Below are 24,341 nucleotides of genomic sequence, written 5' to 3'. Positions count from 1 at the left end.
CGCTTTGAATAGTTTACACATCTTAATAATTCATATAAAGAATAATAATCGTCTTTTTCCCTCAATCCAAGATGATACAAATCGCTTTTTGTGGATCACGTATGGATTATTTTTAAATGTCTTCAGTATTATTACTGTTAATGTTGCTAATACATATATCCAGAAACACTATCCAATACTTGTCAAAATCTCTGCTGACCAGGCAGACTTGACCTGCCAGGTCTGGGTTGGCTGCCCTCTGAGGAGAGAGGCTGAAGAACAGTAGGACCATTGTCTTTTAAATCTGGTGACTGCGGAAGGGCCAGAAAGTACAAACATAAAATTATGTGGACAATTCTGGTGAGAAAACTCACTTTTCCCTGAGTGCATTGCATAAAAGAGGCTTTAAAAAGACTGAGTTACTCATATAATTGTTCTGGTTGGTCTGCATTCAGTTAGAACCAGAAAGGGAAGATGCTGCCTGGCAGGGGGTTTTCGGGAGGTTTGGAACACAGAGCACCACAGAGGTGCTGCATGGTCCCAGAAGGTGCCGGCAGAGCAGAGCAATTCGGCAACATTAGTTTTAATTTCACCCATTTCAGAAGAAATCCACTTCAAGAAGCTTATAAAACCCTGCTCTTCAAACTTGAGAAAGAAAAGCTCTTTCCCTTTCTATGTGACATAAAACAAAATACTATGGAAGTGCTTTCCTCTCAGTTTAAGAGTAAGCTTTGTTTATGGACTTTTGGTTTTGTTTTTTATTTGTAAGATGACTTTGATATTTAAAATGTCAACCTTCGCCCTGGCCAGTGTGGCTCAGTTGGTTGGGTGATGTCCCATGCACCGAAAGGTTGCTGGTTCGATTCCCAGTCAGGGCACATGCCTGGGTGGCGGGGCTTGATCCCCAGTAGGGGGTGTGCAGGAAGCAGCCAATGGATGTTATGCTCTCACACAGATGTTTCTCTCTTGTCCCCTCCCCTCTCTCTAAAAATCAATAAACTATTCTTTTTTTTTTTTTTTAATTAAAAAATAAAATGTCAAGCTTCAACTGTTAAGGCAATTGTGGCTAGAGTTGAAATGATACAGAGAGTGAACTAATGCACAAAGCATCTAAGATTGATACATGGGTATTGACCTCCTCCAACTAAACAATTCACTGATTTCTGGATAGAAAAGGAGTCTATGAAGCTTTTAAATTCAGTCCTGAGTCAAAAATTTAAATGATGAAAAATCCTCTTCACTCAGCTTCCATATCAGCTTCATCCAAAGTCCTTATCTCAGTATACTATGAAATATCTCGAGAAATAGGCCCTTTCTGTGAAGGCCTGGGCCGAGCTTCTAAGTGTCTCTCTGCTTTGTGTTGGTAACCTACATGATCCTAACATGCTACAGCACATGGATGTAAAAATAACGTGAACAGAAATGGAAAGAAGAGGTATGTTAATAAATCCACAACACTGAAAACAAAATAGTATGTTAATATCCTCCATTCCATTTCTGTATCGTCCAACTCTGCCACCCATCAGAAAGACCCAGTTAATTCACATGAGCTGCCTGCTGCCTGAGAGTCTTGCCAGAACACTTAACAGCCCCCTCATTTGTTGGATGGTTTTATAGGTCTCTGATGCTGAGCAGAGGTAGGGCAGCTTGCAGTACGCGAGGAGGACAGATAAAACCACCCTGCTGTGCAGATTTAGTCCATTTGCACTGGCTCTCATACAGAAAACAAATTGCAACCTCTCACAAAGAGGCCCTTTTTTTGCACTAGCAACCCTGAAAAATGCCGGCAAAAATAAGTAAACCGGGCAACCTCACATCAGGAGGAAAAAAAAATGGCTACCACTCCAACAGCTGCTCTTATAATTAAGAACAGATTTCATCGCTAAACTCTTGGTGGTTGTGTCTGCAGCAAAACAAATACACAGATGTGAGGTATTTATATGCTGGAAATTTTGTACTGGGCAACCAAACCAAATTTACCTTTTTTGCTCTAAAACATTCTCTTAAAAATGTCATGCAATCAATGATAAAGTATAAGGCAACGTCCAAACCTTAAGTACAACTGTATTTCTGTCATCATCTTGCAACTAAATTTATTTTGGCGTTCTACCAGATTCACTTTCGTTTTACCTAGTCAGAACTGCAAAGGACTGCCATGGACATGACCTCTTTTCAAATAATGAAAATGTGCTACCAGTTTCTTTTACTCATAAAATTTGCTAAATTTATTGCTGCCTCATTTATCTGTTTTAAAAGATTGCATGCACATGCAGTAAAAAGAATAGCATTTGACCTTTTTAAAGGCAAATTGGTGTGCAGTTAAATCAGAGAAATAAAATTAATGAAATGGTAAAATTATAATAAAAACGAATAAGGACAAATTAATGGAATGTCACTCCACTGCAATGAGAAAGTGCAATCTACAATTCACTCAACATGAATGAATCTCAAAAATACAATGCTAATAAGAAACCAATAATAGAAAGTACAAAAACAGCCAAAAGTAATTTTGCTGTAAGAAATCAGGCTGGTGGTCACTCTTGGGTAGGTAGGGTAGTCACTGTGGGGGGGGGGGGTGCAAATCAGGCTGGTGGTCACTCTTGGGTAGGTAGGGTAGTCACTGGGGGGGGTGCAAATCAGGCTGGTGGTCACTCTTGGGTAGGTAGGGTAGTCACTGGGGGGGGTGCAAATCAGGCTGGTGGTCACTCTTGGGTAGGTAGGGTAGTCACTGGGGGGGAAGGGGGCAAGAGGGCTTCTTGGGGGTCTAATAATACTCCATTTCTTAACCTAGATGATGGTTACACAGATGTGTTCTTTGTACAAACTCTTTAAGGATCACTTTTCTCTATATAAATTGTATTTCCACAAAAAGTTTAAAATATAAGATAAATTAAAAAGATAAGCAAGACATGCACTGAACTTCATGATTTTCAATGTCAAACATAAGCACTTTTTTTAGTGACTAAACTGGCCTAATGTTTAAGCTTAAATTAAGAGCGCAATGATCTGGGACAGTATCTTGTCTAATACATTAAACTGATCATTCTCCCAAAAGGTGTGAATGTTAAATACATTTGTACTGTGTAGTTCATTATCACAACTATAAAGCAAAGAAGCAGTTCCAAACATGCAATTTTCAGTAAAATGTGGTTCTAAGTGCATTTTTTAAATGACATTATTACACTGTTTTTTTTACTGAGGAGAAATAATCCTTATGAAAATCCATACAAGTAAATAAGTTCTGTAAAGGTTAAAAAATGCAAGATACTGCCTACTCCAGATGACCTACTAGTGTCTAAGAGTCTGAATATTAAAATTAGGTTGAGAACACTACCACAACCAAAATATCCGATGGGAATTCAGTAACGGTTGACTGGTAGGTTAAATACTGATGGAGCTTTCATCTGAATCACAATTTCAGAAGTTGAAATTATGCTCTAAATAAGCATCGAGCCATTTGAGTACCTGGAGAAGTAAACTTGCTAATGATGACAAGGGTGGTGTTTTCCTCACACTTTCATCCCAGTTACTTCTTTGGGAAATAAAAAGACTAATCGTTACAAACATAATCACGCACGCTTTACTTTAAGTGGCTTCACAGCTGCACTTCTCAAATGGGGACCATCAACGCATGAACCGGGGTCAAAGGCATAATGAGACTTTCTTTACCCTAAAAGGAGGGTCTCTCTGACCTCTCTTTATGTCTGTTCATCTATTTCAACATGGCTGCAAAGGCTGAATTCTCTTCCAATAGCTTGATCCTACACAGTAATTAATGTTAAACCATTAAACCTAAAAGAAAGGGACATGGACAACTTTAGCCACAGTCTTTGCATTAATCTATGCGATGTCCATATTTGTCAGTGAAAGCCCTGGAGAACTCAAACCTACCGCAATGGAACACTCCACAAATTGGTGTTTGTTGAAATGAACTGAGATAGCTTAACATTCGGGTTTGCTTTCACGTGCCTGATTCCACTAACTGACGGGCACATTCAGAGCTGGTGTGTTAAGTTAATGTTAGTTTGGATCCATCCACAGATGCTTCCATTAATGTCATTCTGAGATCAAGCTGGGGACCCAGGACAGTGCAGGGCTCGTTTCATTTTAATTTATTCTCAATGTTAGCTGGAATAAGCAACATTACTTGGACTTTTGCTTATACCAAGCAATGGGCATTTATCTGTTTTAAAGAACTCTTCTGTAGCCAGAATTTAAGGAAACCAGATCTGAATCCTTAATGAAATATCATTCTAATGTCTATTCACTCAGAGTCTGGACACTTTTCTATTGACGATCTGCTACCCCAAACGAAGGTTTATCCATGAGCTTATTCTTGCATTCTCCATACCTTTTTAAAATGTCTTCTCTGGTGTTTTAGAACTTAATGTCCAGCCAGAATTCTGACAGGGTGTAAGATAGAAAGTATATTACTTCCTCAGTCTCTAGCCTGAGATAATGCTTGCTTATAAAACTCTATTGAATCCTTTGTGAAAAGAACTGGTATGTGATTTTTAAAGCTTTTACAATTTAATTTGGCATCAATTTGTGAAGCACCTGCATGATAAGCACTGTACTCAGTGCCAAGGATCTGAAGTTGAGTGAGACAAGGTGCCAGCCTGACAACGAGCTCACAGACTAGTAAAGGAGACAGCTGTGTGGCCTAATGGAAACATGTATGATTGACTGATGGATGGATGGACGGACACACAGATGGAGGGACGGGCGGACGGATGGATGGATGGACAGATGGATGAACAGAATAATAAATGGGGAGGCAAGAAGTGTTGTGAAGGAACAGAAAGCAGCTTGTTTCATGAGTAGAGGTTTCACAGAGATGATAAAGAAGGTTTAGTGGCCTTGGAGGGATGGACACGGGGATGCAGAAGATTTCTGGTATGGAGAAGCTGACTGTAAAAGCATGGAAGCATAAAGCCCACTGGGAGGACAGCAATCCAGTTCTGAATGGCTAAAGTGCAGCGTACCTGGCTGTGTCATAAGGTTAAAGCTAGAAAGGCAGTGTATGCAAGACTGTGAAGTGTTCTGTGTGCTGGGTCCAACTATCTAGATTTGTCATCTTCTAGTTTGGTGTTTTCTAGCACATGTTTCTCAGAACATTAATTCCACAAGTTGCTTTGCAAAAAGTGTTTTTGTGATCAAGTAAGTTTGAAAAATGTTACATCCTCTAGTCTCCTTTCAGGGATTCATAACATACATATGGTATCAACAGGGCTAAGAAATATGGCAGTAAAAACCAGTTTAACTTGAACACCACTTTACAGAACTATTGACATCCCTCAAAACTGATGTTCTCCAGAATACACTCGGGGATTACTGAAGCTGCTCTCAGGAAAGTGAGGCGACAAAGGGAGCTGTTGGCGCAAGGATGTAAAATGACCAGATTTAGTTTTTCCTTTTCAAAAAATAGTTTTTTAGCTGTGCGTGTCTGGTAGTGATGTGCATATTGAACTAAGTTTGGAAGAAATTAATGGCAAGCAGCCAAGAGATGATGATGAAACATGGGGATGAGGGATCCCACTCAAGCGACTCCCGTAGAAGAGAGCAGAAGGAATCCACGGTGGAGTGGAGGTGGAATGCCAGGAGCGCAGCGGATGAGAATGACTCCCAGGTTCCAGCTCAGAGCCCCGGTGCTAGGCCCTCCTTCACCAACACAGAGTTTCAGAGGAAGCAGTGTGATCAGTCTGCTCATTTCCAGTTCAGGGTCTCTACTAAAACACCCACATGGGCACATGAAGAAAGCAGAATATGGCTTTACAGGTTTGAAGAAGGACTAGAGATACATTTTGTAATCAGATAGATATGTGGAGTCATTGAAATGGATAAAGTACTCCCAGGAAAACATGTAGGGCAGAAGAGCACAGAATCCAGAATACCAACATCTCAATGTATAAAACACAAAATTATATACTCAGCCGTATGGACATGCAACATTTTTATATTATAATCTTAAGGTGTTTTTATTGTAATTTCATTGTAATATTAAGGTTTGATTGCAATGCAAAAGGTTCTGTTGTACATAAGCCAGAACAGACTGCAGTGCTGAGCTTCACAGTGACCTATATTATATTTTTACTTTGGTCACTGGTACATCAAGTCATCAAAATATGTTTGGGACAGCCCTGGCCGGTTTGGTTCAGCGGTTAGAGCATTGGCCTGCGGACCAAAGAGTTGTGGGTTCGATTCCAGTCAAGAGCACATACCTCAGTTGTGGTTCAGTCCCGGCCCTGGTCAGGGTTGTGCAGGAGGCAACCAGCTGATGTGTCCCTCTCACATCAATGTCTGTCCCCCGCCCCCATCTCCCTCCCTTCCTCCCTCCCTCCCTTCTACTCTATCTGAAGATAAATGGAAAAAAGTATCCTTGGGTGAGGAATAAAATATATATAGAGAGAATATATATATGGAACAGAATAGGGTCTAATTAAATACACCTGAAGGCCAGAGCAATTAAGAGAACTGACCAAAGTCTTACAGCTAGTCAGTCTTGCTTGAAATCAGCCCAATAATGATTTAAAATCTAAAATGGAAAGCTAGAATCAGGAGCTTGGTTTTGAAAGGATGCCTAAGAAGTCCATTTGTGAGTTTTAATCAAAATTATATTATTTGTCCTGGCCGGTTTGGCTCAGCGGTTGAAGCATCAGCCTGTGGACCAAAGAGTCCCGGGTTCAGTTCCCACTAGAGGCACTTACCAAAAAAAAAAAAAAAAAATTATATTATTTTTAATCATATGAAATTAGAAGATTGAAAATTAATTCAAAATACAATGCCCTATTTCATTTTACTTGTTTCTAAGGCATTTGAGAATGCAAATATCATAAAATAATTCACTTGAATAAGACCATTAACAGATATTAGAGAAGCATTTCGGTGCTTTAACATGTTCTCCTTTTAATTTTAATTGCTTTGATATAAGAGTGTTAACAATATTAGCTTTTTTCTTTTCCTTGATGTCGTTGAAATGTATTTCATTGGGACATCATGCAATTAGCCTGAATCCTTGGAAGGGTTGTCAGGAAAAGCAATATCCTGCATCAACAATGGTCTTATCATTCGTCATAGCCAGTCAACACAAAGTACCACGTGTCTAGCCTGAGAGAAGCATGGTCCTTACTCACACGGGAGACACCAGGGAAAGGTAGACAGAGCAGCACCATTATCACTGAGCTCAAGAAAGAGTCCAGTTGCTGCCACTTAATTGAATGTAACGCTTTCAATCAACCAGCATGTAGTTCTTTTTATTTTTTTTATTGATATTACAGAGAGAGAGAGAGATAAAAACATGGATGAAAGAGACCATCAACTGGCTGAGTCCTGCATGCCACCCACTGGGGTTCGGGCCCACAACCTGGGCATGTGTCCTGATCAGGAACCAAACCAATGACCTCTTGATGCATGGGTCAGCCGCTGAGCCACGTCAGCCAGGCTAATATAAAGTTCTTAAACACTTTAGCATAAAATACTTAAAAACCTATGTTAGATGTAACAGGCTTTACAATTCTCTTCAGTTAGGAGGGAATACAACCTCACGAATTATGAAACACTGTTACAGAATAATGTAAATATAATTAACACTACTGAACTGTACACTTAAAATGGTTAAGATGGTCAATTTTATGCTATATGTTTTTTCATCATGATTAAAATTTTTAAAAAAGGAATTATTAAATTAGCTTTAAACAACTTCTTTGTGTCCATAAAATGTTCTATATCCCACATGAAATAGGGAACTTGCCAATATTTTTAGCTGATAAAGAAACTAATGAAATTGAAAACTGAGGGTGATTATTCAGATAATGCTGCTCAGAGTTAAAAAATAAAGTTGATTAGCTGAACATTCGGTGTGAATGTGAAATAGTTAAATAAGAAGGCAGCACTAAGATTTGGAAGAATCTAAGAGACTTTAGAAAAGATCAATCAACAAGATAATACAGAAGAAGAATCCAAGATGATTCCGGGACATCACGTTCCAGGGAGAACATGGTACTTGTTATGTCAACGTTAAGTTTAAACCATTAAGATGAAACTACTCAGAAAGCAGTTGGAAAAATAAGACTGACTACGGCTTGGATGTTACCTAACCACCATGGCTTCAAAGATATCAATCTGTGATACATGCCAGGAACTTGAACCAGGCCCTCAGATGAACCTGCCTGACTGAGCTTTTCCATAACTGCCGCGCCACCACCTTCCGCCCAGAGAGGCTGCTCTACTCCCCTACCTCTGCATACTCTTCACCCGTGGTTTACCTGTGGAGAAGGGGATTAAGAGGAGGAAGGTAAAAATCATTTCAATTCCAACTTGATGGAACTAAGGAAACTTCTGGAGGATACAAGAGTCTCTTCTAAAAACTTTCTGTGCTCTAGGGCAACAGAATAGAACTGAGAAAAAGTAAACCCTTTACAAACTTTATGCCTTTAGGCAATCTGACAACTGTTGATCTTCCTTCCATATTGGATTTTAGTACTTCAGGCAACTCAGAATTCTCTTGCTGTGGTCTGTACAAAAGGCCGTCTGGGATTTCCAGATCCGTCTCTGTGGTTTCCATTCACTAAAGGAACAGATTAAATTAATCTTTGCAGTTCAACATTTACAAAACCTGAAAGGCTCTCCCCTGCATTCTAGCACTGGGGGTGGAGGAGAGAGCTAAATCAGATGTCACTGTATTGGAGTTGAAGAATCTTCCTGAATGTATAGTATTTTAAAAAAAGAAAACTCAAGTTTTTAATTGAAACCTTCAAAATTTTATTACAAAACATTTCAGCCTTTGCAGATTAAACAAAAATTTTCCACTAAAAAGAAGCATAGCGCCCTGGCCAGTTTGGCTCAGCAGTTAGTGTGTCAGCCTGCTGTCGGGAGAGACCTGGGTTTGGTTTCCGCTAGGAGCATGTACTTCGGTTGCAGTTTGTCCCCGGCCCTGCGTACAGGAGGCAGCCACTCAATGTGTCCCTTTCATGTCAATGTTTCTCTCTCTCTCTCTTCCTCTCTCGCTCTCCCACTTTATCTGAACAAAAGATGAAAAAATGTCCTCGGGTGAGGATAAAAAAAAAAGCATAGCCAATTTCTAAGGAGAAAAAAAAAACAGTACTTGGAAAAGCAAAATGAATTTATTTTCACTGGAATGTATATATAGTTATACTATCTTACTTATTTCTGTCCTTTAAATTTAAGCTTAAATATTTACTTTTCATTTAAAATGCCTGCGGACCAAAGGGTCACAGGTTTGATTCTGGTCAAGAGCATGTACCTGGGTTGCGGGTCCGATCCCTAGACCTGGGTTGTGTGGGAGGCAGCCAATCGATGTGTCTCTCTCACATTGATGTTTCTTTCTCTCTCTCCCTCTCTGCCTTTCTCTCTCTCTCACCCTCCCTCCTTCCTTTTCACTCTCTGTAACAAAAAAACAAAACAAAAAAATCAATGGGAAAATATCCTCGGGTGAGGATTAACAAAAAAATAAAGTAAATAAAAAGTGGGCATGTTTTTAATTTCTAATCTAAGGATAGTATGTTTTACCAAAATTTTACTTTATTTACTTACTTCTGCTAGCAATTTAATCTGTGAAATACAGCACAAGGAAAAAAATACAGTCACAAAACCTGTTGGTATAAAGATAAGCAGTTTTTAAATATCTAATTAAATGTGGTCACCAGAGAAATCACAGCTCAAGAAATTTTATCAGAAAAAGATTAATCCATTTCAGGCTTAACCCAAATGTCATAAGAGAACTCATGAATTTAGATAGGAACACACTTATAATCCTAAGACATTTTCATATTGAGTAAGAAGAGCCTACAGTAATGGCTATATATACTATACTTATTTCCATCAAATTCATATACTTTGTAACTATCACTGACTTCAAGAACAATTATCAAACTAGAAGAGAGCCTTTTACCTTTTGTCAAAAATTTCTAGAACATCCTAAAACACTTAATGAATTTATACATCCCATTCTTTGAGAAATTCAAAAAAGTACACACACTGTGTCATTTTAATTCAAAACAAAAATTCAACAAAAAAAAATTACCACCTACTATATGTTGAACTCAGGCACTGAGCAAATAAGGATGGGGAAGTTACTTCCTTCCTCTGAAGGACTCACAAAAATCATGAGATAAACTCTTAAACATATAACAACTAATATAAAGCAATAGCTGCTATGGCTGCTTGTTTTTTCACAATACCTCCATAATGACAATTTTTTCTGGATATATGGTGACCCAGTATAATGGAGAGACACATACCTAAGCTTTCTTTGAGGCTAAGATATTCAGGTGGCTACTCCTGGCCAATGGGATTTGAGAGAAAATGGTTTGCGCTCCTTCCAGGTTGAACCTTTAAAAGGCAAGATATGCCCTCCCCTCCCCCACCCCCCACTGTGGTCTAAAGGAACAAAGACCATCTTGGATCCTGTGGGTAAGCATACGCCTATAGGTGGCATAGCAACGGAAAAGAAAAAGAGCCCAGATCCATGACAGGATGTCACAGAACACAAGCCGTACACCACCTCAGATTTTAATGAAAGAAAAAGAAACTTCTGGCTTGTTTTTAAGCCACTGTTTTTGGAATCCATCGCATGAAGCAGCACCAAGCTCTATAGCTAATACTGATGCTTCTTTTTCTGAGTATTTGGGACTTGAAATGCTCGTTAAAAGGAAGATTTTTTTTTTTTTTCATCCTCACCCGAGGACATTTTTCCATTTTTTGTTCAGGTAGAGTGGGGGGGAGAGAGAGGAACAGAGAGAGAGAGAGAGAAACATCGATGCGAAAAGGACACATCGAGTGGCTGCCACCCGCACAACCGACCAGGGCCGGGGACAAACTGCAACCGAGGTACATGCCCTTAGCGGGAACCGAACCCAGGTCTCTCAGGACCGCAGGCCAACGCTCCAACCGCTGAGCCAAACTGGCCAGGGCAAAAGGAAGAATTTAATAGTGTAAGTAAAGTCTGATTTTTAACTTTTTCATGAAAAACAAAACCCTGAATTATGACAATAAATTAATCTTATAATTAATAAAATAGAAGTGAGAATTAAAATGTAAATTACTAGAAAGGGATGACTTAAGTAATCATTGGGGGAGCACAATATTTGAAACAAAAAGAAAAAAAATACAGATAATAGGAGACAGAATAGACACCAAACCTGAATTACTGACATATAGAAAAGGCTTAAAAAAATAGCAGTGAGTGCAGGTGAAAAAAATATATAGATCAAAGTGATTAGAAAGAAACTAAACAATATGAAAGAAAAAGATGATTCAATGTAAGGGGCAAAGAAAAAATAGTTTGTGCAAACACAGTATTAAAAAATCCCCTGAACTAGAAGAATGAACTGATCTTGAAAGACTGAAAGAGCACTCCATGTTCTAGGAAATGCTCTACACTGAGACATGTTTTGGTTATGCTGCAGAAATTTAAAGAAATAATTCTTTAGGTATTCAAGCAGAAAGAGCAAACCATCTACAAAAAGTAACAAGATGGACATTTTAAAATATATATATATATCTATCTATATATATATAGATAGATAGATAGATAGATAGATATCAAAACTCAAGAGAGGCTCCAAATCTGATAAAACCAAAGAAATAGAAAGAGATGAAAAAAAGGAAGAACATTATCTGGAATGAAGTCTATCTTATATTTGTGATTGTGGTTTTTTTCCCCCTGGATGGTTGATTTTTTTCCCCTGGTTGAGTTGATTTTTAAATTTCATTTTTCTTCATGATTAAAGCTATTTAAATGAGCATATAACCTGTTAATAGATAAACAGTGAGTAAACAGAAAAATGTGAAAAGTTAAGATGGAAAATGAGAATGCCAATATATTAACAATGAGCAACTTTAGCGGTGACTTTCTACCTTCCAAGTATTACTATTTTCCTTATAAAAGGAACTTGCCTTGAAGAAAGAATCTGGCAGGCAAACCAGGAAAGGAGATGAACTCTGGGCATAAGCAAAGAGAAAAAAGTATAAAAGAAAATGACCTGCTCAGGAAATAGCAAGAAGTCTTGAAGTAGACAGAGAAGCAGCCCAGGTCATATTAATATGCTATGCTTGCAATTCATTCTAGTGTTTATTTTTTATTTTTGTCATTGATTTACCTAACATCATTCAAACAAGTTACAGTAGGTTTGTCTTTCTGTTTTTGCAGGCATAGAAATTCAGTGTGCAGACCTCAGGGAGAAAATAATTCGGTACTGATCTAATAGGACCCTATTCTAGAAGACGGCATGAATGTGAATGGTAAGGGGACCCTGTTCTCAAGGTGCTTAAAATATATTTGTGAGATCAGACGGACACACAGAAAAGTAAACAATAATATGCGGTAGTATAACAAGCGTCGGCACAACAGGAACACAGGAGAAAGGAAGCTCTTCAAAGGCTGGAGCAGACTGGAGAAGTGGCAGAGCTCACACTAGACCTTGAAGAAAACACGGAGTATTTCCTTTAAGATTTCCAGTTTCACAAGAAATTGTATTATAGGATCCCTACCTACAGCTACACCACAATTCTATAAACATGGAGTATTTATTTTCTTTCATACTGAAATTATAAAGAAAAGATGGACTAATTGATCTGTTTAATAATTTAAAAAAATAAGTAAATAAGTAAAGGCAACTTACATCACAATAAATTCCAGATGGATAACTTTTCATCTAGTTCTTTATGGTTTCATATGTTAGATTTAACTCTACTATATTGAGAGAAATTGCCTTTTAAACCATAATTACAAAGGAAGAGGTCATAAAGGAAGAAAGGAGATATAAAATTTAATTTCTCTATTATAAACAAAGGTTAGTCAACAAACTGGAAAAATTGCTTATATTCAAGAAAGACCAATTTTCTTACTATTTAAAAAACAAACCAGTATGAAAAATATAAACACTTCAACAAAAAAATGAATAAAGAACATGAACAAAATTCACAAAAGATTATATATGAAAACCTTTCGTTCCTTTTGGAATTGTGAATTAGCTAAGAATTTTTCCTTGGAAAATATCACATCTACACAAAATACATGTTTAAGTTCACTCAGAGGTGTGGGTTCCTCTCCCACAGCCCTCTTGTGCACCCCACTCCAGCACACAGCCTTCTTGCTGCACCAGGGCAAGGAGGCATGTTCCCACTGAGGTCTCTGTTCTAGAAATCCTCTCTCCTCTACCTGACACTTTCTTTCTCCAGATGCCTCCTGGCTCACTCCCTCATGTCCTAACCTCACTTTATTCTTGCTCAAATCTTACTTTCTCAATGAGAATTACACTAAACTCCCTTTTCAACATTCCAACAGGCTCAAGCCCCAAGTGCATCCCCAGCCCCCTTCAGTTTGCCCTGCTTTTTCCTTTTTCCAGAATACTTATCACAAATTATAAAAGGATAAAAATCAAATGGTAAAGGGGTGATTTAAATAGACTGTGATAAAGCAAGGAAGGCTACTCTGAAAGCGAATGCTCAAATGTAATTTCTGTCTAGAAAGGGGTGTGTGAAGGACTGACTGTCCAGAGGGACACACAGTGGGGACCTAACCTATAAGAATAAATAATAATAAAAAAAATAAACAAAGCTGAAATAGCCAACAATTTGAAATCCCAATAGGCAAAACTACAACTAAGAAGCATATGTTATAGAAAGGTTGATGGGCAGGTCGACAAGAGGAAGGGTGAGAGGCATCCAAAGATGGGAAGGCTCTCTAGGAGGGTCTAAATTTCCTTTTAGCTGTGGGGTGAACAGAGACAGGAGGAGACTTGATAAGGATGTCACAGGCTCAAACATCCCATCACTGATGCCCACCATGAGATTTTCAAGGCATCTAAGAATGAGGGGAGGGAGAAATGGCTGATCTTTATTTGTTTTCAGGGCTTGCAGAAATAGCTGAATGCATACATTTGTCTGTTTTCCACTGTTCACCCTTCTGTCGCAGAGATAAGGGGTCAACCATTTACTGCACATTAAAGTCATGCCAAGGGCTTTGTGGACCACAACACTATGTAATCGTCAATATTTCTGAAGGATATGTCTGCAAGATAACAAATAAACAGAGCTCTGGATAAATATGTGCATTATGCCTGGATAAATTATGAAACAATGCATTACCACGAGCAAGTGAAATAGATACTATGACAGAGACAGGATCAATGAAGCACATAATGACATGCAGAGAAAAAGGCCCAAGGGACATTCTGGGATTCAGGACACATTGGAATCAAGGAGTGCCTCTAAGAACTCCACGTATTCTAGGCTATTTTCAGTCCATCGAAATGTAAATCATGCGGCAGGAAGTATGAAGATTTGGGCCCTCGCCTATGGTTCCCGTCCACCGCATCCACCTCCTTGCTCCCAACCACCTCCCTTTGCTCCAGCGAACACAGCGTCTGCCTGCAGCACAGACCTGCAGCACTCGACACACTGCCCCCAAGCCAGGGCTTCTGCTCATGGAAACAGAACAAAAGAGAACAGGAAAATGAGGCAGAGCACACACCATCGCGGCAGAGCCACTGCCTGCTTCGGCTTGTGTTTCTGAGGTCAGCACAGAGCAATACACTTTATTTCACACGGGCTAAATTTACATACATTAGTAAATATGGTTCCCATTTCTCTATAACAGCAGCTATAAATTATAGGTTAGAAGTGTTTGGCTCCTCTCTTCCCATAAATGTTTGGCAGGAATTACTGAGGCCCCAATGAGAGGAGGTCAGTGATTGGAGGGGAATGACTTCTTTCACTCATATACTTAATGAACTAATTCAACAAATATGTATTGAGCACCAACTATGTGCACAGTTAGGGATGCTTCAGTAAACTAAGCAATAAAAACAAAACAAAAATCCTTGCCTTTAAGACACTTATATTTTAGTGAAAATCGTCCACCTCACCTCAATTTCTGGATTCTGACCTCTCAAACCATCCAGAGGTGAGCCCATTAGAAGGTAAATGTAAAGCTAATATAAATAATTATACTAATTGTAATGAGACACGGTCATCCCTCGCCACTTCGTGCTTCGACTTTTGCGGCTTCACCCTATTGCGTTTTTTTAAATATAATATAGTATTCAAGTACAGTACAGTGTTTGAAAAAACCGCAATAAAGTAAAGCTGCAAAAGTCGAAGCACGAAGTGGCGAGGGACGACTGTATTATTATTGTGGATTTCACTGAGTGCTTACTATATGTCCCTCACTAGTCTAAGCACTATAAAGTACTAACTCGTTAACTAGTCATAAGAAATACTATCAATAGGTACTATTACATTGAATTGGATCATGGAGATAGTGTTTACAAAGGTAATCAAGTTAAAATTAGGTCATTAGGGTGGGCTCTAACCCATTAAAACTGAAGATCTTACAAAAAGGGGAAATTTGGATAGACACGTAATAGAGGGAAGACAGGGAACAGACTCCCTCACAGCCCTCAGATGGAGCCAACCCTGCCGACACCTGATTTCAGATTTCTAGCCACCACACTGAGAGACAATTAATTTCTGTGGTTCTAAGCCAACCAATTTGTGGTGCTTTGTTACAGCAGCACAGCAAACTAACAAAGGTGCAACCATGATTCCGCAACACAGATAAAGTCACTGAGACACAGGTCATCTGGGTAGCAAACGGAGAGTCAAATTCAGAGAGTCTAGCTGAAGCAAACACACTCCTCATTCTGCCCTAAACCGGCCCATTTATGCAGAGAGATGATCCTGAGCAGCAGGGGAGTCTACTTTCATCGACTAGAAAGGTATTGCTAACGCTGGTTAACCATGTATGTGATTCCACTGCTCAGCCCAATTAAACTCGATACTCTGTCGCTTCAAAGAGCTCTATTTCAATGAGTCATTCTAAATACCTACTAGCTGAAATTTGTAACATTTTTCTTCAGCCCAAATCTTGTTGATTCTGTGTTTCATTTAACTAGACATACAGCTCAAGTGTGATGCGTTCCATATAGATAATAGCTCAGAAAAGCCAACAACACAGAGAGACAATTCTATCTCAGCCTCATCAATAGTCTCAGGGAGCCAAGTATTAAATAAGGGAGAGTTAGGTCACTCAGACTTTGCTATATTAATCCAAGATCATTTTTGTCTTCAAAAATTTCAGTTATATCTAACAAATATACAAAAGAATTTTCAGAATTTCATTTAAAAAATTTTTTTGTTGTTATTCCTCATCCAAGGATATTTTTCCATTAATTTTTTAGAGTAGAAGAGGGGAGAGAAACATCAATGTGAGAGAGACACATCAATTGGTTGCCTCCTGCACTAACTGACCAGAGCCAGAGATCGAACCTGCAACCCAGGCATGTGCCCTTGACCAGGAGTCTAACCCGAGAATGTTTGGTCCTCAGGCTCATGCTCCAACTGCTGAGCCTAGTTGGCCAGGGCCAGAATTTCATTTTTCTTTCTCTTCCCACCTCATCTCTGTCTCTCTAGCATACACGCGCGTGCGCACACACACAAAACCACTTCCAATAATATCCCTATTTTCATATTTTGTTTGCTGTTGTTGTTTCAGAGGTATTACAATTAAGAATAGCACAGCCAATATTTGCCAAATGCTTACTATGTTATCAGTGGGCTAATAAGCATGTTACATACTTTGCCTCATCTACTCCTCCCCCGCCAGTTAACTCTGCCAAGCATACATTAAATTCCTCTTCTGCACACACGAGAAAACCGAAGCCTGGCACAATTACACGAGCTGCTCCCATCCACGTGGCTCATAAGTGGCAGGCAGAGTCAGAATCTGAACCCAGTCCTTGCTGGCCTGCAGTCATTCCACTGCTCCCACATGATTTCTGACCGAGGAAGGATAAACTACAAAAGAAGGGGCTTTTCTCACTGGACTTCTCAGTGACCCTTTTCTAGGGTGGGAGCAATGCTGAATCATACGTCATCTTTTCAAGTGGCTCCAAACAGAGGTCTCAGGCTCCCGATCAGTCCCAGGGTTGGAGCCAGCACATAAGACTGCAGTTTTAGGGCAAACAGCTGTAATCTGTCCAGATGCTTTCAGAGAGAGAAAGCTTTCTGAGCACTGAGAAAATATACAGAAAAATGGAGTGGAGCTTGCTAGCAGCCTCCACCTGAGGTCTGGGTTACCCTGGGCGCCTCCAGCACTGGGAGCCATCTCCCACTGACCCGATAGAGAACTCCTCTGAAGGAGCCCCAGAGAAAGGGGGTGGAACAGGACACCAGTGCCTTCACACAACAGGAAACATTTAAATATTCGTTCTTCAAATTTTTAAGTGATTAAGTGCTTTATCTTTTAGAGCCCGCTGGCTGAACATAAAAGTACCAAAAAATATGGAGATATTTCCACTTGCCAGCCTTCATGACGACCTTCCAAGTGACCCTTCCACAATACAGAAAACGAGGGCTTTCATCCAGCACCTGAGATCAAAGTTTGCGTCTTCCCTCCTCTCAGCCTGTACAGTACAAGTTGTCCACGTCCCCGAGAAAAGAACGAAGGACGGGCGTTATGAGGACAGGAGGAAGTGCAAAGTGTAACCATCTGTGCTGACACTAAGCCACACTGCCCTGCAGGATGTGGCTTCTGTCTGCAGTGGGTGGAGGAGAACAGAGATGAGGGTGATAGGGAGGAGGGGTCCACCACAGACAAGGAAACCGAGTCTCCAGGCTGGCCACTCACCCTTGTTTTATCAGTGAGCAACCCAGTCGCACCACTGGATTTGAAAACTTCAGACAGCTTAAATGTAATTAAGAACTTCAGGCTGACATGAATATGTAATGTACACATTGCTCTGCAGATGCCTTTTTCGTCTGACAGGCTGGTGCCGACTTTAATGTGGAAGGAATCCATTTTCACACAAAGGTGACCAAGAGTGACAGGAAATAGGAAGCCTACACCATTTATCTTCTGTGAACTTAAAAAAAATCAGTTAATTGCTTTTCTAGGAAGCTATTTTGTGTAATCTTGGTACGTGAGTTTTCTGCTCTTATTCACGGTATAAATGGTGATTTTAAAATGCCCATTGTGAAAACGTGATGACTAATCAATACATCTTAGTATTTAATTACTTAACAAATAAAATTCTGATCAACCAAAAATGGTTACTCTGTTCTTGTGGATGAATTCTCCACGAAGACTACAACTCCTAATACACAGTCGATTCATTGACATTCAAATTTCGGTGTTTCCTTCTTATCACTGACTAGGCTGAGGGCAGCAGTCCCTGGTCTCCTTCCTGCCTGGGCTTTTCAGATGCATTCTATTTTCAGCCATCGGAGTCTTCTGCAAGAGCAGTTTCAAATCACTGCTATTTGTTACATTAATAGCTAACAGAGACTAAACGGTGCATGTTTTGGAATACCACTGCTGAAACTGTAATCTCATAGCCTCTGAGACCCACATTGTCTCAACAGCACTGCACTCAGACTTCTCATGGCACTGTCTCCTTTTTGCCTCGCTTCTATCACCTAGCACTAGATATTATTTTTAAATTCTTTGAAGTCTGAGGCTAATGTAAAGCACTCTTCTCAAATCTAAAATTATCACTGTAACTTATTATTATTCCATGAGCAAAGACAGAGACACCGAGAGGCTGATCAATGACACATAAGCTTCAGGGCCTCTTGAGCAGAGGCTCCTCCAAGGCCTAGGAGGGGCCCTAGCAATGTGCTAATATATGTTTTTGCAAAATTTTCAAGTGTAAGATATTTTTCTATTTTTTTATTTTTCCTAAAGAGGACCCCCAAGACAGTGTAAGTTTTAGGTACCACAAAACCTGTGTCTGGTCCTCCAGGTAAACAGTCCCCATTATCTGAATCTTGAATTACATGTTCAGGGCAAAACATTAATTTTCTGTTTGTGTGAAACAAAAAGTAATTCACTTTCACTGGAAGTAAGATTTAGTGTGCCCTACCCTAGAACATTCTAGAAGGCATGTTTCAGTCTTTCGTTATGCCCTCTCTGACTCTCACTTAACAGTAGTCACACTTCCAAGTGACACTCCAGGGAAGGCTCACTTAATGAGTGGTTGTGGAGAGTAAAAAACTAAGCCATAACAACAAAAATGTGTTTTTCATTAAACACAAAACTGAGCTGGGAAAAACCAGCCAGGAGGCAGGTGTATCAGTTAAGAAATTCCCTTGAGGTCTTTAACTTCCACATCAAATTGCACTAAATTTTTCTACACTAATTATCTATTATTGAAGACTAAAGAATTATAAGAAATAACTCACCACAGCAGTAGATAGAATGCAGATGTTGTAAGGAAAGAATAAAAAATTTATAAGTGTAAAATCAGGCAAAAGAGAGTTGCAAATTCTTGATTTTAAAAAATAATACAGAATATTTTTCTACTACATGGATTATGAAGGTGAGAGAATTTTCCTAGGGCCAAAAAGACGATTTTAAATTTAGTTTGGACTTTAAGTGACAGAAATTGCAAAGTAAAAGCTAAGTGCTAGCATCTAATTTATTCAATTCATGTAAATTTCTTGGAGGCAGAGATCACATCTTAGATTTTTAAAAATATTTCTCACATCACATTATACCTAGTCACTGACTTGATTTTTCTCACGAGGAATGTACCTACACAATGCTATACAGATATACCTGCACCTTGCCTGTCTTTGTCACTTTTACCTAACACTTTCTTTTAGCCCCCAAATTCTTCACACTTGCTCAACAGCTAACATCCTGAAAAAGCACACAAGAAATACAAGTTCCCTTCGGGTTATTTCCTCTGTCAATGTCCCTAAAAAACACATTCTCTGTTTCACTGAAGATCAGTCAACTATTTAGAGGATATTTTATTTTTTTAATTGTTTTATTCTCTCCAAAAAATAAAAGCAAATATTCCCTCAAAAGTAAAATCTGACTGGTTGATAAAAGTCTTCAGTTTATATGTTAAGACTGTGTATTTTATGGAATTGCTCTATAAATACTGAATGATGTACCTGCCAAAGGGTATTTCTTAATTTCTTGTAGAAATGTAAAAACAAACAAAACACCCCTTTTTGAGTCTGAAGGTTGGGAAATGTAACTTACAGATACCACCCTGCTACTAAATGGAAAGAGCCATTTTTTTGTTATGACAGTGGACGGATTAAGCACAGCAGTGTTACAAGAGTCAAATTACCATATTTTCCATAATATGCAAAGCTTTCTGCTAAAATAAAGACTGTATATCCCCCCCGGGAAAAAAAAATCCACCAATTTAACTTTGTCCTATGAACCACACTTCCTCTTACTGCTTCTCTATCAATGCATGATTGCTTCTTTGAAGTGTCCAGCATGGAATGTTAGGAAGAAGCAAGCTGACTGGTTCAATGTCATTACATAGAGAAGTGAAACACTTCCTATGTGAAAGCTCTAAGTTCTGTCGGTCTGACCCTCTACCTCAGGCATTCTCCCTCTTGCTCTGCTCACCGAACACCAGTCCAGTGTGTCATTCCCAATCTGGGGTCCTGCAAGGGCATCCTGAAAGTGTCCACGTTATTAATGACATATCCAAAAACCTAATGCAAACTATGTAATTGTTTGCATAAGGCTGAACTGGCAATCAAAAACTGGCCTGTAACCAGAGCTTCGTCAACGCACTGGGTTCCAAAATAAATAAATTATTATGGAGTAAATCTGAAGTTTCTTTGGTACATAAAAATCATTTTCACAAAGAATCAATCGGGATTAAAATTATACAGGAATTCCTAGTGGTTGCAGTCACCTCTGTCGAAGGATAAACAATGATTTTTTTTTTCCCCATTACAGGCCATTTGATAATTAATAACAAAAAACAAAGAACTTGATTAATTCAATTTTGTAAGGTGGTATCTATGTGTGTTTCCTACAAACTTTTAAAAACATAAACATTTGTAAACGTTACATTTTTGCTTCTATTAATTCCTAATGAACACTTTCTGGGATCCATCATAAATGAATTATCAAAAGATGTTACTGGTTACTGGTATACATGTCATCTAATTTCCTCATTAGAACCCGTGTAAACATCTCAAAGTAAAAAAATACATACACACACACACACACACATATATACATATATATGTCTTCTCTAAGGGTAATATATTGACCTTCAAATTGGTACATAGTGCTTTCTGAAATGATAGCTCAGAAATGGTTAAGCTCAGCATTGTCAGTCACTCAAGAAGATAACATTAAATCATTTCTTCATTTGGTTCTTACATCAAATTAAAACACAAAGACTGTTCTGGCCACAATGTTACTCCATCTTTAAAAGAGAATGTCAAAAAGGAAAAAAGAAAAAACTTGAACAGTTCCTAAGTACAGCGTTCTAGAACACACACTTATTGCAGTTAGTATACCACATCACAGCAAAACAAAAACATGTGCAGTCATATTTCTTACTCATGTGCTCTTGACAACTGTCAACAAGTAGGCATATAGTAGGAGATATGCTTGTCTGAAACAAAACTTCATTTCCATCCAGATTTCTGTTCAAGTTACTAGTCATTGCCTCTTTGCTACCTCTGTGACTGATTTGCTTGTTTTAAATTCTAATATTCCATACATCCAATCTCCCACATTTGAATAAAGTCAAATGCAAACCAGGAGAATCTGAACTAAAATATTTCACTCTCTTCATATAATCTAAGATAATTTTTACATGATACAGAAAGTCCTTACTTTATTACACCAATGAACCTGAATTTTAAGTATAATAATATGAATGGTACATCTGATACAACTGAATATTCACCATAATCAGCACAGAATCATTTAACAATTACTTTCAAAATAATTCTAAGGTTTACTCTGTAAAGTTTGTCCTGGAACATTTCAAAACTGACCAAGATGTTAAATTTCAGAACTCTTTTACATAAAAATTAACCTCTTACAAACTAAAAATTATAGTTTTTGAAGTACTTTTATTTTTAGTATCTAATATTTCCATAACACTGGCTTGTTTACAAACTATCCCTTGAACTACATTAAAGGAGACATTCCTTCCTGAACTAAGAGAGACACGCATACAACTACATTTGTTGGAACTTAAAAAATTCTGACTGTAGTCAATTTGAAATTGTAAGAAAGCATTATTTATGTGTACATCCTTTCTTACTGACTGCTACAAATCCTACCACGTGAAGGCAGTCACACACTGAAATGAAACCTAGGCATTAAATTCACAGCTGCCAGGTGGTCATGCAGAACTACTCAGATGTGTGTAAGGAGTACTGAGAAAACACTCACCTCTGCTTGTTTGGGGATGCTGAACTTGGAAAGCTTGGCCTTGGCTCTGGTGGACTCTGGCTTGGTGGCCGGGACTCCCCTGTAGGACGTGCAGTGCACACTGGTTTCCGTGGATGACTTAAGCTTCGGAGACTCATCGGGAGCCTGATCTTGGCCATCCATCGGCCGCACATATGCAGTTGGTTTCTGCTGGACCAGGCTGGGTTTGGAAGCCAGGGATGGAGGAAAGTTTTGAACACAGTGTCCACTGCTGCTGTGCTTGGTTGCCATAGCAGGTGGTCTTTCCTGGGTCTGAAGACCCACCTCTACATTGCACACTTGTTTGGCTCGTGGCTGCTGTCTGCCAACACCATCTCCAAGCAAGGTCCTGAGAGAGCCCTGTTGTGCTGAGTTGGAAGAAGAAGAAGAGGAAGAAGAAGAAGGAGAGGGAGGTGAGGATGAGGGGCTCGACACACAGTGGTTAGGTTTCTGATTAGAGTTCTTTGGAGGAGCAGATCTGTTCAAGTCAATCAACCTGTGTCCGCGCTTACTTGCTCTCTGTGGGCCATCAGGAGGCGGGTGCCCAGCCTTCTGCCAGCCCATGGTGCCCCTCTTACTCTGCTGCACAGGGACAGTTGCTGGTGCGGAAGATGCAGTGCTGCAGACAGATGAGGGCTGGGGCTGGGCTCTTGAATCTGCAACAAAATGTTCATCGATCTTGTTCACAGGAGCCTGAGAAACCCCAGGTTTGGGAACGCCAACGAGATGACTCTGATTAGATCTATCAGTTAAAAAGTCTTTCATTTCATCATAATTGCCTAAAGTATTCTGGATCCGGTTGGAGAGCTCATCCCCCTTGTTAGTCTGGAGAAAGAAAAACACACCCGGTTGTTAGAGACAGTGGAAACATGGCAAATAATGGCGAGGTGCCTTTATCGACCACAGAGCCCAGGCTGCCACACACAGAATTTGAACCACGAGATGAAATAAAAATTGTCATCTCTGAAGATGTCCGTCAGCACTCGGCAGCACACCCGACCCGAACCTGGTAAGGCCTTGGCTACACAAAAAAGGCACCTGTCCTTGGGACTGTGTGGCAGCTGAGGACATCACAATAACTGTGCTACCGCAACTTCACAAACTGATCCAGAATGAGGCTCTCTAGGAGTGGACTTTTTCTTTTTTGTAGTCCCATTGGAAACTTTACTTGAAAATTCAAATTTGGCTGAAATTGTTCTCTTTCCAATTTCTAAATATGTAACTGTCCTTGTCAGAAATCCCAAAGTGATAGGTGAGAGAAGTTAGAGTGAAGTCTGAACGAACGTGGGCTAAATACGCGAGAAGCTACAAGCCTGAACTACACACAGCTCCACGTGGCTTGAGATCCTGGGTGACATTCCATTTTGGAAGAGTGGTTATATTTCTGACCTTCTGTATGAACGAAAACCAATCCCACAGTTTCTTTCTTATTAGCCCTATCAGGTAACCCTGACACCCGCATGATCCGTGTGTGGCAGATATGTAACCCAAGCTCTTTTAATAGTGTTTGTTTCCTAACACCTTAGAAAATATAACAAGTGGCACTGACTTTGAAAATCAATGCAGAGATGAAGTCTATATTGTTGATAAAAATTATAGCAAGTAGATCTTAATATTGACACCGAGATTTGGTGGGGAAGCCCCCATTCTTAGTGGCTGGATTGCCTTCCCTAGGTTGAACGGGCAGAAAAACTAAGTGAAGTTTGACTGGTCAACTCTTCTGGTCAAGAGTGCCATCCTGGGGGTGACAGGTACCAGTGAGAGAGGGGTGGAGATGAACAATGAAAAACCATCTACCTTGTAGGGTTCACTGAAGAGGGAATAACTGGAATTAAACGTGCCATCATCCTGTTGAGTCTCTTGATTTCTCCTTTCTCGTTCTTTCCTCCGTAACACATTTCTATCTGGCTCATAGACACTGCACCAGGAAAAAGAAAAGAGAATAACCACACACACAAAAATTAAAGGCTAAAGTCCAATCTGACATTCACCCAAGTGCAGAAGTCTGGTTCACGGACAAATGGTAATGATAATAAGAACACGGATCAGGTTCAAGCTAGTCTAATCAAGCAGTACGGGCTCAGGTGTCTGATAATTACATTCTTCAGAAGGAAAAAAGACCTAAGGACAAGTTCCAGCCAGTACTAGA

At 39.4% G+C, this 24,341-nt stretch overlaps 1 protein-coding gene across 1 annotated transcript in view; it reads right to left on the bottom strand.

Moving 5' to 3' along the window:
* The window catches only part of AFF3 (AF4/FMR2 family member 3), a 538,134-nt gene that overhangs the window by 411,641 nt on the left and 102,152 nt on the right, over positions 1 to 24,341 (bottom strand). Inside the window, exons 2-4 of the mRNA XM_036281386.1 lie at positions 23,990 to 24,110; positions 22,705 to 23,017; positions 22,175 to 22,560 (exon numbers count right to left, since the gene is read on the bottom strand). Coding sequence (XP_036137279.1) covers positions 22,175 to 22,560; positions 22,705 to 23,017; positions 23,990 to 24,110 — 820 coding nt within the window. The remainder of the gene's footprint in view (positions 1 to 22,174; positions 22,561 to 22,704; positions 23,018 to 23,989; positions 24,111 to 24,341) is intronic.

Source organism: Molossus molossus, unplaced genomic scaffold, assembly GCF_014108415.1.
Source record: "Molossus molossus isolate mMolMol1 unplaced genomic scaffold, mMolMol1.p scaffold_m16_p_34, whole genome shotgun sequence".
Taxonomy (NCBI): Eukaryota; Metazoa; Chordata; class Mammalia; order Chiroptera; family Molossidae; genus Molossus; species Molossus molossus.
The sequence above is the reverse complement of the archived record's forward strand: the minus strand, read 5'-3'. Positions and strand labels throughout refer to the sequence as shown.